Consider the following 14118-nt stretch of genomic DNA (forward strand, 5'->3'; position numbering starts at 1 on the left):
GAACCCGCCAAAGCCCCGGCCCGAGCCCCGCCGGCGCTCGCCCGGCAGCGGGAGGCGGGAGGAGGAGGGAGAGGCCGCGCAGCGCTGCGCTCCCATTGGCCGCGCGGGGCCCAGCGCCGGGAGCTGATTGGCTGCCGCGCCCGCCCCACCCGCCCGCGGCGGCTCCGCGCGTTGAATTCAAATCGACCCTGGGAGCGGCCCCGCGCTTCAGCCGGGCCCGGGCGGCGGTGGTGGCAGCGCCGCTCCTGGGCGCCGCCGGTGCTCCCGGACCGTGGGGTGCGCGGAGGGGGCGGGAGAGCGCAGGGGTAGCGTCTCCCCTATGTTTAAACTCGCCGCCGGCAGGGCCGATGGGCGGTGCTGGGCCGTGGCGGACGGGGCGGGGCCAGGGCCGTTGGGCGGTGGGCGCGCGCAAGCCGGGCTGGGAGGCGGGAGGCGGCGGGACAAGCCCGGCGGCCGCGGAGGGCAGCAGGAACCGGCTCGTCACGGGGACCCTCAACCAGTGCATCCGTCCCTCCTCCCGCCCTGCAGAGCCGGCGGGACCTGCGATGCGGAGCGGCGCGGCAGGAGCGGCGGGTGTCGCCTCCTGAGGCGGTGGGAGAATGCGGCCGGCGGGCGGGGAGATGGGGGCCGGCGACAAGGTAATTCCTCCAGTGGGCGAGAGCCGCCAATCCCCGGGGATGCCGCTTCCCGCGGGGCAGTGACAGCCCCGCTGCCCGCGTTCAGCCCCGCTGGGGGTGAAACCGCTTCGATCGGAACGATCGCGCGTAGAAACCGCGGGATGGCAGAAACCGAGGGTGTTTTACCTTCGCTTTAATTTCTGTCCTCAACAAAAGTTCCTGAACTTCATCTCTCACGACCGTTGTCCACACAGTCCATAAAGAACACATCTTCTTCCCGGCTCTCCTTTCCTCTTTGCTTTTTCCTTAACAGGAGGTGTGTGGAGAGACAGGTATAATGATGTTTTAAAGCGTGTTTGTCTCGGACATTCTGTAGTGCTGTGACAGGGAAGTTGCGACTGGAAGAGGGTCCCGCGAAGGTGGGGCGGCGCTGGGCCGAGCCCGCTTCCCTCACAATTCCAGTCTCGCCAGCCTGCCTGGAGCCCCGGGCACCTCACCGAAAGGGGCTCCAGGACCACCGCAGACCCCAGACCCATTTATTGGAGGGCTCTGCGGGCCCGACCGCACATGCGCAGAGACACGGCGGGAAAAGTAAAGGGGGGGAATTCGAGGGAAACTACAAGGAAGTGGATCGATCCCTGACCCAGCCCGCCTGGGCACCCCTTTCTTCACTTTCCCGTCTTTATCCTCTCCTCTCATGTTCTTTTTCGGCAAGCCCCGGGATTACATTCCACACCTTAAACCACTCCGAATATTTTTTGAGAGAGTTGGAGCTTGTTAAAGTTCACTGTAAAAGTTAAGAGCTTGTTTGCCAACACTCCTATGACTGCTGAGTACCGGGTTGGTCGCCGGAGTTAAGGCGATTATATGATAAAGGGTAAGAGTTCCCTAACATGTAGGCTGGTGTCTATTTAGCCCAACAAGAATTTATAAAGCAACATCACACCCGCTCCCGGGTCATGATATGTTTCAGGCATTATTTATTGCTCTTTGCTATGCATTAATGTACATTCTGATTGTATTTGCCTCAGAGGAAGGAAAGGGGAAATTACCCGAGGAATTAATGCCACGGGACCCGAGTCTTAAGCTACAGGCACAGAAATGGTTTCAGGGAAGGTACCCATTGGTTCAGAGTAGGACTGGAACCCTTGACTCAGAGCAACCCAAAAAATGCAATGGATCTCTATTCCCCTTTGACATTGATAAACAGGTCATGATGCACCTGGGTTTTAATATCACTGTTGTTCTTTTTCTTGATATGTAGGAAAATGAGCATTCTGAGCCATGCAAAAATATACTGAAAACCCCTTTGAAACAAGCGGCTACCTCACAGTTAGTATTGACAGAGAGACAGCCTGACTGTCAGCCTCTAACCACACCCCCGAAACTGAAGGAAACCCCTCCAGCAGATCCATGGACACCTACTTCCAACTTGAAAATGCTGATTAGTGCAGCTAGTCCTGAGATTAGGAGCAGAGAACAGAGAAGGCAACTGTCAGACAGTTCAAATGAGGTCCCACAGACAAAACACTGTTCACAGGTACGTTGTAAAGTTGTTTGTATTTATTTTTTCTTTTTTTTTTTGAAGTTAGCTGAAGGCTGTTTATCCAGTATAAAAATTATACATTGACATGGCACATCTTTTTTTTTAAGTTTTGATTTTGGAGCATTTACCAAATATAAGTAAGGATATTGACTAGCTACATGCAACAGGTAATGTTCTGGTTTTATTTTACAGCTGCTGAGGACAAAGGGAGAACACTGGCCCTTTGTCCTCAGTGCTTACTACAAAGCTGATAATTATCTGTGCTTACATATTGTCAAAAAACTCACAATCTCTTTTTCTTATTCCATGTAGGAGCACTTATTGGGGGATGAATATGAAAAATCTCAACCAAGTCGCAAAGAGAAAAGTCTCGGATTACTGTGTCATAAATTCTTAGCCCGATATCCTGATTACCCCAGCCCTTCACAGAAAAGTTACATTTGCCTCGATGAAGTCACTGAAGAGCTACGTAAGTTGCTGTTCATCCTATTAAATATTTCTTCATGCAAATTTGCCAATAACCTACCATTTTTGTTAGTACATTTTTGCTCCATACAATTTTGAATGCTTATACTGTTCTCAAATTTATTTAAACCCAGTTTTAAATTCCTCATTCCTAGAGAAATTCTTTTAAAATGCTGATGGTTATAAAATTTTTTAAAGCTGTATGATTTACGTTTTTTTATACTTTATACAAAAGAACATATCTTTTAAGAAATGTCTGTCAAAATCAAGAGTTTATCAGACAAATGAGAAAAGAAGTGCATGCTAATAAAATAACATGTAAAAAAAGTTACAAAACAGTTTCTTATGAGTTTCCATGGATATTTAAGGACACAATCTAAAATCAATTCAGTGTATAATTAAAAATGCTTTGTTTTTTCTAAAGCTGGATTGAAACCCATGTAATGGCTCTTCTGGCAACAGTAAGTTTTATTTCTTAAGGAATGCTGAAAGCCAAGTGTAACTCTGGAACAGCAAATCATTCCATATATGAAGCACGATTTGTTTTCCTTGCTGGCAAGACCTGTGAGGGCTATTTTCTGTTTGTGATATGGAATTGGCAAAAATTATTTAGAAGTATATTAAGGGGAAGGACAGGAATCTGTTCTGCAGGTAATGCATGAGTGCATATATTTTACGTAGCAGAGATGTCAGGTTCACCTTTCCCTCCGCAGACGTGGAGCGCAGGCGTATCTATGACATTGTGAACGTGCTGGAGAGCCTGCACATGGTGAGCCGCCTGGCCAGGAACAGATACGTCTGGCATGGGCGCCACAACCTCCCCCAGACTCTGCAGGCCCTGAAAAAGGTGGGAGAAGAGAACAAATACATACAGCAAATCCAGATGATCAAGAAAAGAGAGTATGAGCATGAATTTGATCCTGACAGTGAAAGAAATGAAGAAATGGCAAGTTCTTTTGGCTCAAGTGACCAGTCAGAAATGTCTTTTGTCGAGCTCCCAGGAGTGGAATTTCATGCTGGTAATAATTCTTTATAATGCCAAGAATAATATGTACTTAAAATGTTACATTTCTATGAACTTGGAAAAAGAAGATTTATTAGCCTTCTTTTTTTTTTTTTTCTGAGGTGGTTCTGCCCCACAACTGTTTGTGGTGAGAAAAAGTGCTCTGTACTCTTTCACTTGTCTTATTCACTCAGTTCTTGTAATTTATTTCTACATCAAGTGAAACTATCAAATACACCAACATACAATCCAATTGCCATTACCACTAAACTATTATAGAAATCAGAAGTTACTACTGAATGTATAGAAATCTGAAGCATAAATTACTCAATTTGTTTTGTTAATTTTGCTCTGATTCATGGAAGAAATTTAATTGAGGGTTAAGCATCTTTAAGAGTACAAGTTGTCAGATAATGGGAAGTGTACATGTGGGACATATGTATCTACCTCTCTGTAGTTAGACTTGGTATCCACCCAATTATCTGTTTGTTGTCATGTAGAAACATGATTCTGGAGCCAGCACTGACCCTGACTAGTCTCTGTGTTATTCTTACAATTATTATTACTGACAAATTTCTTCAGTATTTTGTGTTTGTATCTGGTGTGTCACTGAATACTGTAATCTTTTCTCTTGTCTGCTGCAGCATCAGTGAATGGCAGGAAATACAAGTCCTTACGAGTCATGAGTCAGAAATTTGTGATGCTTTTCCTTGTGTCAACACCTCAAATTGTGAGCCTTGAAGTTGCTGCTAAAATCTTGATTGGAGAAGATCAGTTAGAAGACTTAGATAAAAGCAAGTTTAAAAGTAAGTTCAACAAGTGTAAGCTAAATGAATTATCCTAGTACTACTGCATGTAACTAAAAAATGCTCTTATTTTTCCTGCTGTTTATTTCAGCCTCCAAAAACTCACTAACCTTCTGCTGTTCATAATTTTTGTATCATTGATAATCATGATGTTCGTAATTTCTGGTCATTGATACCCACCTGAGAGGAAGTGTCCATTAAATCCTCCCTCCTGAAGTAATGTCACAAGGCTCCATATTGGTAGCAAATTCTCTTTCCTCAAGCAGCCTGTCAAAGTTTTCAGCATCATTTCACCAAAGATGCCCCAGAATCATGCAAAATCTGTGTTCTGACCACATAACTAACTTGGTAGAAATCTAAAGAAATTCTGTAAAAGTCCTGTAACCAATCTGCATGTCAGAGGAAGTGAAACCCTGTGCTCTAACTGCCAATTATTTCTTCATTCTTTTACATTTCTCTCAGTTCCCTGTGCACTTCCTCCCCTTCCTCTCCATTCAAATGAAATGGTATTTCTAGGTCTAGGTCAGTAGACATAAAATAATTAAAAATGTGCTGCTTTTGAGGGATGGTTGTGGGTTTCATTGGAAATTAGACTCTTGCTTGATTCTCAGATTCCTTTGCTTGTTTGGGTTATTTTTTGTTTTGTTTTGTTTTTTTATTTTTTTGTGGAATTGTGTCTATGCAAATACTGATCCTTTCTGGTTTCAGTTCTTGATTTCCTTTCCACTGCCTCACAGCAACATAGTGAGGGTGGGTGGCTACTCAGTAGTGGTTTTTGCTTGCTTTTATTCTTCCATAAGAGCCTGACACACAGTCAAAACATTTTCAGGGCATTCCATCTGTCTACCTGTATTTCAAGTATCAATTCAATCTTTTACCACATTCCTGGTTATGAAGCCAAAAAATTCCATGACCTAAGCACGTTCACTTTGCTCTAGAACTCAGCTGTAGTTTGATTTCTACCTGAAACTTTTCCCTAATACCTCAACCTGGAGACAGGGAAGACATGCAGGATGATTATCCTGTTCTATTTTAGTGTCTCTCTTCTCTCCCGTTCCCATGTTTGCCATTGCATGTGTGCACCTTTTTAATCTACTTAAATATAAGGATACTACAGGATTTGTGTAGGTCTGTACCTATGTTGTTCTATTTTTATGTGTAAACTTTGTATCACAGTGTTATTTCATTGTATAAATTTTGTTCCACAAAATTGTTCTTACAATTTTTTAAAAAGCTTTTTCCTTTTAGCTGCTTAACGGATGTTACAACAGTTCTTTATCTGATACATGCTAACTTGTTAATTGCAGCTGCTATACTATTTCTTTCATTTCAGCCAAAATTAGAAGACTTTATGACATAGCGAATGTTCTCAGCAGCCTTAAGCTTATCAAAAAAGTTCATGTTACAGAGGAGAGAGGTAGAAAACCAGCATTCAAGTGGACAGGACCTGAGGTCTTGCCAAATACTCAGGGTAGGTGTATCTGTCATTTTCTTTTGTTCTGCTGATATGATTGTTTTTTTTTTTCTCTCTGCTAGAATTTTTTGACCAAGAGACAATAATTAAGCAGGAAATCCTTTACTAGTCACATCACTGTCCTTAACAGCACAGCAACCAGTATCTATTTGCACATAGTGGATGTTCACCTACTGAGATTCTTGAATTTCTCTGTTTGTTGCTGCTGGTACTTCAAGAATTATAAGCCAGACTCAAATAATTGCTTTTAATTACTGAATCTGCATTTGGTACATATTTTCTTCTTTTTTTCTGTCTTTCAGATACTAAGCTGGAAGCAACTTCTACAACCTGTTCCCCACCTGTTTCAGAATCCATCCCTTCCAAAGAGCAGTGCTCAAAAGCCCTTTTTCCTTCAAAAGGAAAACAAAACTTCACTCGGCATTCATCTCTAATAAAATTAGTTAAGAGTATAGAGAACGACAGAAGGAAGATCCAGTCTGCTCCAACCAGCCCAGTTAAAATTAGTGCCAGTACATATCTTTTCCTAACTTTTCTTTTAGAAACTTCTTTGTTTTTAAAATCAGATGTAGTCTTGCATTGAATATTTGAGCTTGATCTCTTCTAACAGGACATGCAGATGTGTGGGTGGTACCTCCTTTCAAAAAATCCTTCTTAAGAACTGTCAAAAATATAGAAATGGCTACAAACCTTCTGTTTGTAGAATCACTGAATCTCTGAATATTGGATCTTTTCTGAACCGGCTTTGTTGTAGAAACTGCTTTGGAGCATACTATCTAACCAATTCTGTATTCCAAAAAGTAGCCACAAAAGTACCTGTCAGTGTTCATGTTCTTGCTAGGGATCCTTTCTGGGCCTTTAGAATTTGTTTGATGTAAGCTGATGTCCAGCTGATCAAATCAAACCTGGGCTGAGTTTGAGGATAAGTTGTATCATTAAATGTGTATGTTACATTGCATAATGTAGTCTCCTCAACGTAAAGTTAAATTTTAACTTCTGAATTTGATGTACTCAGTTTTGATTTGTTCTTCTCCTCTGACCAGGTACTTATCAAAGTTTACCAGTTTTCCCAAATACAATAGCTCAGTTTCCAGCAATCACTAAACATCCGCTGGAAGGACAATCCAAGTAAGTTTGCACAAGTTTAAAGATGAGAACAAGTTAAAGTTATGCTCTGTCTGGTGGGGCAATAGCCTGCAAAAACCAGTAACCCTGAGTACTGCAGGCTCGTTTTTCAATTAATTTCTCTTCGGTGCATTGAGAAGTACAAGTTCATGTTAAGTCTTTGTATTACAGAAAATAATTTGTCAGGACATTAGTTTCTGCATGAAGGAATTAAAACGCATTTGCGAATCTTTTTTGGTTTTTTTTTTTCTGAAGGGCAGCAGAAGAGATGCAAATGAAATGTGCCCTGTCCTCGCCTGAGGCTGTTCCCAAGCCTGAACCCTCTCAGCAGCCAGGTCTGAGCCAGCCCCTTGGGGTGTGCCCTGCAAGCCACAGCTCCATGTCACCAGTCATCTTACCTCATCCTCAGTCTGGGGTTTCATATACAATCTGTCTGCACCCTTCCCAAGCCCACACGGTGACAACATACAGCCCAGGCTTCATGTTGCAGCCTCTGCCATGTGCTAACCTAACTGGAATTAAGAGTAATAATTCAAAGGTATTAAATAAAATAACCACTGAGGAAGGGGACACTCAGAAAGGTCCGGATGAGCCTACAAAATCCTTGGCAGCTGAAGAAAGACCTGAGACGAAATCAGAAACTTCATCTCAGCGGTGCCTTAAAAGATCACAAGCATTACCAGAGAATAATTTAATTAAAAGGCATAAAAGTGATGAGGAAAGCCTTGATTCTTCTTTGGTAAGTTAAATTAGTTTTAAAATGCCATTTTATGGCTTGTGATGTTGCCACCTACTTATTTTCAAAGTGATGTAGGAGTCTGCCAGTGAGTGTAGGCATTTTAAATAACATCAGGCTTGAAGAGATGGTGTTCACTTGCTGAGTCTGCCAATGTTTATGAGGCTGGGGTTTGTTTCTAAGAAGACAAAGTGTACAGGTGTAATGAAAATAAAACAACTAACAACATGATGTCAAAACATACCTATTTATACATGATTCTGGAGTTGGTCAGGCTGAGAGTGAGGTTGGTCAATGTCTCTTGAATTCTAGGATTCTGTAAACTTACTGGCATCCATTCTTGGCTTTAGAGGAGTTAGGAGAGAAAGTGGATGTATAAAAATCACTGGACAGGAAACATCCCAAAATCCTCATACCTGCCAAATATTTCCACCCAGTGTTGGGTTGTTGTAGGCATAATGGAACAGCACATGAAGCGAATAAGAGGTTCAGATAAACTTGATGTATATGGAGAGATTGGGGCTGGATTGCTTTCTATTCCTCAATTGCTGATTGTTTTAACATCTCTGTAAATTATAAATCTGTTGTAAATTTGGCTTGCCTAAACAGTCATCATATGATATAGGTGTTTTATGAGAGCACATGCTATCAAACACCCACTAGCTGGGAAGAAACAAAAGGTGATAACATGGACCTGGCTCAGAAATTTTTATAGCACAAACTTGGGAATGAAGAGGAAGTAAAAAGCTTGCTTTCCAATTTTTAAGAATGGATAAATATCATTGTAGGCCTCTAAATGAGATCGTTAAGCCTTTCAACACCTGCCTTTCTTTTTATATGTACTTTTTTCAAAGGGAGAATCCACTAAGAATGAAAAAACACCTTCCAATAGTTCACAAATGAATCGTGAAATGGACAATGTCCAGGAAGAGAGACAGAATGAGACCAAAACAGTAGATCAAAACATGTCAAGTTGCTGTGACCAATGTACAAAAGAAAATATTCCAGAAGATGAAGATAAAATCAAAACAAAACAAGACATACCTGTGGCATTTGCCATTCCTGCTCCTGAGGTAAGATTTTCTTGCCATTCCCTGGGAAAATACTACTTGGAGCCTTAGCAAAAGAAACAAACTATAATGAACTACACCTACACAGGTTCTCTTTGGTTGAATTCATTTCAGTGTGCTTTTAAAAAGTTATTTTGTAGGAATGTAGGATTTCTGTTTCTGTATTGAGTACACAAATAAGAGGACATAAAGAGGCTTTCAGACTTCCATTGGAATGAAGGTCACACTAAGGAGCTGAGGGCAATGTTGAGATCCCTTACCTCCCCAGTCCTTTGTTTGCACATACTTAGAGTCAAATACTTTGAAACACAATCACATGAAACTCTCTTCATCAGTAAAATTCAGTATTCTGCAGTTAAGACTGGTTGCTGTGGAGAACCTGAATAAAGAACAGTTCTGTTGACAAAAACAGAATGTGTAAATGCAAAAGTTTTGTCTTCCAGTATTTGTTTTATGAAAAACACAATCCAAGAATGAGGTGATGTGTTTATTTGCTAGGTCCAGGATGTTTCTTCTGGAAAAATGATATTCAGTATCAGGGTTTCTTTTCCATCTGGTCAAATTGTGCTGTGTTAATCCCAGGTGGATTTATAGTTCCTCACCAAGAGTACCAGCTGGAAATGAAGCCAGCTGACTTCTGTGTGGTTTTAATTGAAAGAGCATGTCCTCGAGTCTGTTGTGTCTCATTTCAGACAGAAAATAGTACAGGTGTGAGATATGGCATCCTGGGAACATGGAGGATAAAGAATAAGAACAAGGCAAGGGAGGATTACAGTTTTGGAGAAAACATTTGGGGTTTGTTTATTATGTGTTTGGGCTAAAAGTGTGCTGTCTCTTTCTTTCTTTCTCAGACTTTTTTTCCATCTGGTTATCTTATTCCTCTGACTCACTGCACCCATGGCAATAAGGCAGAGTGCTCCAATAAAGAGAAGGCTGGGGTGTGTTCTCTGCAGCACACACCCTACAGCTCTCCCATCACTGGTGCGTGTCCAGGGAAAAAGGCATGGGGGGCTGGCTCAAGAGGCTGGGGGCAGTTTATCCTAATTCCTTTCAACACTTGATGTTTCTATTCTAGGTGTCATTCCAATGCCAGCCTCAGAACTGAAAACAGTCAATATTCCTGCTTTTCATATAACACCATTGAACATAATGGTGTCACCAAATTCCATAGCTGCTGCACCTGTACTGAGCAACTCCTGCCTCAATTCTAGCAGTACCAGCTCTGCCCCAAATCCAAGCTCTTCAGCTCTGAACTTTATGCTGCAACACATAGGACTACTACCTGCTGGTGTGCAAGTTGCTGCAAATCCTGTTCTTCAGCATGTGCCAGTCTCTTCCCAATCAGAAAATATCAGCCATAGCTCAGGGAGCACAAATGTGCAAGAAGGGAAGGTGAGTTAAAATATATGGCAACTCCACCATGGTGGGTTGAGTGGGAAGTGCGGTGCAGTAATTCCCTTACAGCAGGTAAAATTTATAAATAAACATTTCTTTTTGATCTTTAGAAATCAGCACTGCCCAAAAAGAGCTAGCAATGAAGGCCAGCCTAAGTACAGTAGAAATGAGAGGTTAGCAAGGAAGATAAGTGACTTATTTTTGGTGGAAGTGGAGCCAGCCGGAAGATGACAAGATGTGACGAGACAACTGTTTTAGAGGGAGGATTTTACATAGATCTGAGATTGTACTTATTAACAAATTGCCCCTTTGTTATTTTCTTTCCTTCTTGTTATTTCCCTAATCTACCTTTAAGTTCTTGTGTTTAATAATAGCTTTTCTTTAGTAGGGTAGGACTGTACAGGATTTTAAATACTTTTTTTCCCACAGGAAGTTTCTTTATATTTTATGTAATACTGCACTGCCTAATATCTGTTTGTGTTTAAAAAGAAGGGGAATAGAAAACGCATATTTTAATGTATTTTTTATATATATATCAAGGAATGCAGATATACCCTTCTCAGTAAAAAGTCAAGTTTTTATACTTGAGGGAAAAAAAAATTGCTAACATCCTGCAGAAACTTAGAAGTAGAATTTACTTTTTAGTCCTCCATAAATGAAAGTGTCTTTCTCTTTTCTCTTCAGCCTTCTGCTCCAAAGGAACCTCAGGAGCCTCAGACAGTTACAGAAAACTTTTTCCGTACACCAGGAGGGCCAAACACAGAACCTTCACTATCTGCAAACTCAGATGGTACCCAAAGAAGCTCTCAAGAAGCTCTGTATATTCCTCAACGAAAACTTGAAGTTTCAGAAGACTAATTTTGGGATAGGGAATTGCTGACTGTGTTAGCAGGCAAAATTACTTACTGGTAACACACTGCACACGTCTGGCATTGTATGATGGACAATGGTTTGGACATGTATTGCCAAGATCTCAATGCTGGAATAGCCTTAATTGATGCTTTAGAAAATAAAACTGACTCTTAAGGAGAAAGTTAATGCCTAATTAATTTTTCCAAAAGGCTTACCTGAAGTGTTTTAACGACAAAGTTATGTATCTAGTGGGGTTTTTTGTGTGTTGACTTCTTCTATGCAAAGTAAGATGAAATTATCTTTGTACAGAAAGGTACAGTCAGTACATATTTTGCACCAAAAAAAAAGTACTGTGAGTGTGTAAATATTTCATCTTAGCAAAAAGGCTATTGTTAAAAATGTTTTGCTTCTATGTTTAATAATGCTCTCTTGTAAAGCTAGTAAGAAGCACAAAAAACCCCCAAAATTTTCTTAATCAATTTTTATATAAGTTAAGAATTATTTATACTGTATTTTTAAATCGATTTGTTCAGATTAAACTTACATAAAACTCTACACTGGCTTTTTCTGTTTGATCAGATTAGATTACCTAAATTTTACATTGCATATTCACTGGCATCTCTTAATTCTTTTTTTGTCAGGCTGGACATTGCTGTGTTCTGAAGGAAGGGGAAAAAAAGGTATTTTGTGAAAAAGTGAATTAAGTAACTCAATGTAACTTCTGAGCTCTTAGCAGTAGATAATACAACTCCTAAAAACAGGTTAGAACAAAACAGGAAGGAAGATATCATCCTGGAGCCTTCAGGAACGTGTGTCCAAACGTCACAGAAATTTCAAACAGGTTCAATCAAACCACTTGAATTTAAATACACGTAGCCATGTCTCATATACACTGAAGGAAGAAAGGTGAAGGCTCCTCATACAGTTTACACTCATATAACAAGTAACAGCTAACAAAATAAATAAAAATACAGTGTATCTGCCTTCTCAGGTACAATGGGCCTGGTATAGGAAAAATGGTAGCAAAGCCCAAGATTCAGGCTTGGTCTGCATAAAAAAATAAAATTAAAACAGCTGCCACAGTAAAACAAACTCATCTGCTCTTTAATAGTGCAGAGATCTAAAATACACCTGACAGAACAGGATCACTATTGAAATATTCCTAAACAAAGGGCAAAGAAGAATAAAAGCTGAAAGAGGGAAAAATTCTCACTAGAGCACTGAGTATCCAAAGAGATAACTGATCTTCCTTACACCTATGAATTTCATTCTGGAAAGATAAAGGTTTTATAAACTTGCATTTTTCAGTGGAAACAAACTACACTCCTTTCATTTTTTGAGCACCACCCCTGACAGACTACGAAACTCCAGTAATCAGGCTTGGTGAAATGGTCTTCTCACACATGGTACTGAGAAAGCTGAGCGTATTTTGGAAAGTTGAGCATATTTTGTGGCTTGCTGTCCAGTGTCCCTTGGCTCCTGACACATTGCAGTTGCTTTTTCATGAGCACTTTTCTTCCTATGTGCTGGTTTTGCAGGCTGAAAATCTGGTTTCTCAGCTCCAAGGGTCTCATGCCCCAGCAGACCTGCATTTGTCTCCGACAGCCCAGGTCTCTGCTCTTCCCACCTGTCTCACCTCCCCTGGAATGTGCCCTTAGTACCTGATGGGCTCTGGGAAGTCCCTCTGATCCCCAGGCTGCCTTTTGAGTCGCTGTGTTCCAGCTCTCGGGGAAAATCCAGTCCATTGATTCACAGAAAACTACGTTCTCACTCCAGTTCGTACATATGCAACTCCAGCTGCGTATCTTGAGTCTTTTCTTCCAATCCCAGGAAGTGTTACTTCTGTGCTAACCACAGTTGACCCGGAATGATAGGTAATCCCAACTAACCTGTATAGATCCAGCTGTTCCTTGGAGCTGTTAAGAGCCTTTCAACAATCCTTACAGGGGCACACAGCAGCACAGAAATTAAGCAGCACCCAACACCAGGAAAACTAAAAGTTCTTCAATCGCATTTTTCCCTTAAATCCTCTACCAAAACCAAAGGGAAAATACTTACATTTTGGGGCAAAAACTTTGTATGCAGAGTTCCCTGCAGTTGGTTATGGTGCAAATCCCTCCAAGTACATGATCTATAAAATATAAATGGACATTAGAGAAGGTTCATCCCTCTCAAATGTCAGGGGTCCTAATAGGAGTCACCAAGGGTGCAAATACAAAGATTTTAGAAGCTTCTTGGTGCTTCCCATGTACTCCAAAAAAGTTCAGGCCTACCCCAACCCCTCCTCACTGCCCTCCTACAATGAACCCTCATACCACACACTTCACCCTCTTTTGCATTTGGCTTTAGCTGATAGAGAACTGTTCCATTAACTATCTGGGGAGAATGACCAAGAAGAGATGGAATCCTCTACTCAGGGAAGAAATAGTCCAATTTTACACCAAGGACCTGTCTCTGCATTATAAAATCCATGCCAGACTCAACAGCAAACAGATTTACAGGTTCCTAAGAGTTTTCTTAGCAGCCTCAGCTAACAGACCCCTAAATCCTAAAGTATGACGTGGATTTGGCATCTAATTCTTTTATGCTTCCATGAAAGCCCCCAAGTTGAGACTTGTAGCTTGAGAGTTCTGGTGCTTAACCCCTGGGATGGATCCTTTCATACAGAGCAAAGTCCATGATCCTGAAAAATGGTGCTTAAATTCAGGCATCTGTTCAGAAAACAAGAATTTGCTTCTGAACCTTCAAAGCCCTTAAAATAAAGCCCTGTAAAACAGTGCTTCATACTTTACTGCCCACATCTTTAACATATCTGCAGCCTCATCTATTTCCAAGGGGCTCAGTCAGTCATGGCAAATATAATTGAAATAATTACACAAGCTAAATATTATACATATTAGCTACCCATCGTAATTCTTAAAAACAATAAAAAAAAAGAAAGATTTGAGTTAAAAGCCTAATTCTCTGTATCCTAGAAGACAAACCAGTTGTATCTCTCAAACCATGAACTGCAGAATGAAATGCTATTT

At 41.1% G+C, this 14118-nt stretch overlaps 2 protein-coding genes across 13 annotated transcripts in view; one reads left to right on the forward strand and one right to left on the reverse strand.

The window, feature by feature from the left end:
- Positions 1–221: 221 nt before the first annotated feature.
- On the forward strand, positions 222–11644 carry E2F8 (E2F transcription factor 8). 2 transcript variants are annotated; one of them, XM_015630712.3, is made up of 14 exons: positions 222–276; positions 529–638; positions 1882–2157; positions 2476–2632; positions 3342–3647; positions 4276–4437; positions 5771–5908; positions 6214–6423; positions 6955–7039; positions 7292–7775; positions 8627–8845; positions 9694–9823; positions 9918–10234; positions 10922–11644. In XM_015630712.3, exons 2-14 carry the CDS (start codon positions 600–602, stop codon positions 11093–11095), a joined length of 2697 nt encoding a protein of 898 aa, XP_015486198.1. In that variant the 5' UTR covers positions 222–276; positions 529–599; the 3' UTR covers positions 11096–11644. The 2 variants fall into 2 exon arrangements, with proteins under 2 accessions (XP_015486198.1, XP_015486197.1); XM_015630711.3 differs by lacking the exon at positions 222–276 and having other exon boundaries at positions 408–638.
- ZDHHC13 (zinc finger DHHC-type palmitoyltransferase 13) overlaps positions 2166–14118 on the reverse strand; it is a 42197-nt gene continuing 30244 nt past the window's right edge. For 5 of the 11 annotated variants that reach the window (XR_004498035.1, XR_004498034.1, XR_004498033.1 and 2 more), the window contains 4 exons: positions 13148–13220; positions 8017–8116; positions 4618–4704; positions 2271–3466 (listed from right to left, as the gene is read on the reverse strand). The gene's annotated coding sequence lies outside the window, so the exon portion shown is untranslated. Of the gene's footprint in view, positions 3467–4617; positions 4705–8016; positions 8117–13147; positions 13221–14118 lie in introns of all 11 variants that reach the window. The other 6 variants (XR_004498036.1, XR_004498027.1, XR_004498029.1 and 3 more) reach the window with 6 other exon arrangements.

This window comes from Parus major, chromosome 5 (genome assembly GCF_001522545.3).
Source record: "Parus major isolate Abel chromosome 5, Parus_major1.1, whole genome shotgun sequence".
Classification (NCBI taxonomy): Eukaryota; Metazoa; Chordata; class Aves; order Passeriformes; family Paridae; genus Parus; species Parus major.

Coding starts and splice junctions, on each gene's coding strand:
- E2F8 (XM_015630712.3), top strand. CDS start 600: ATGCGGCCGGCGGGCGGGGAGATGGGGGCCGGCGACAAG. Junction 3,648..4,275: donor AGGAGTGGAATTTCATGCTG/GTAATAATTCTT, acceptor TGTCTGCTGCAG/CATCAGTGAATGGCAGGAAA. Junction 9,824..9,917: donor CTACAGCTCTCCCATCACTG/GTGCGTGTCCAG, acceptor TTTCTATTCTAG/GTGTCATTCCAATGCCAGCC.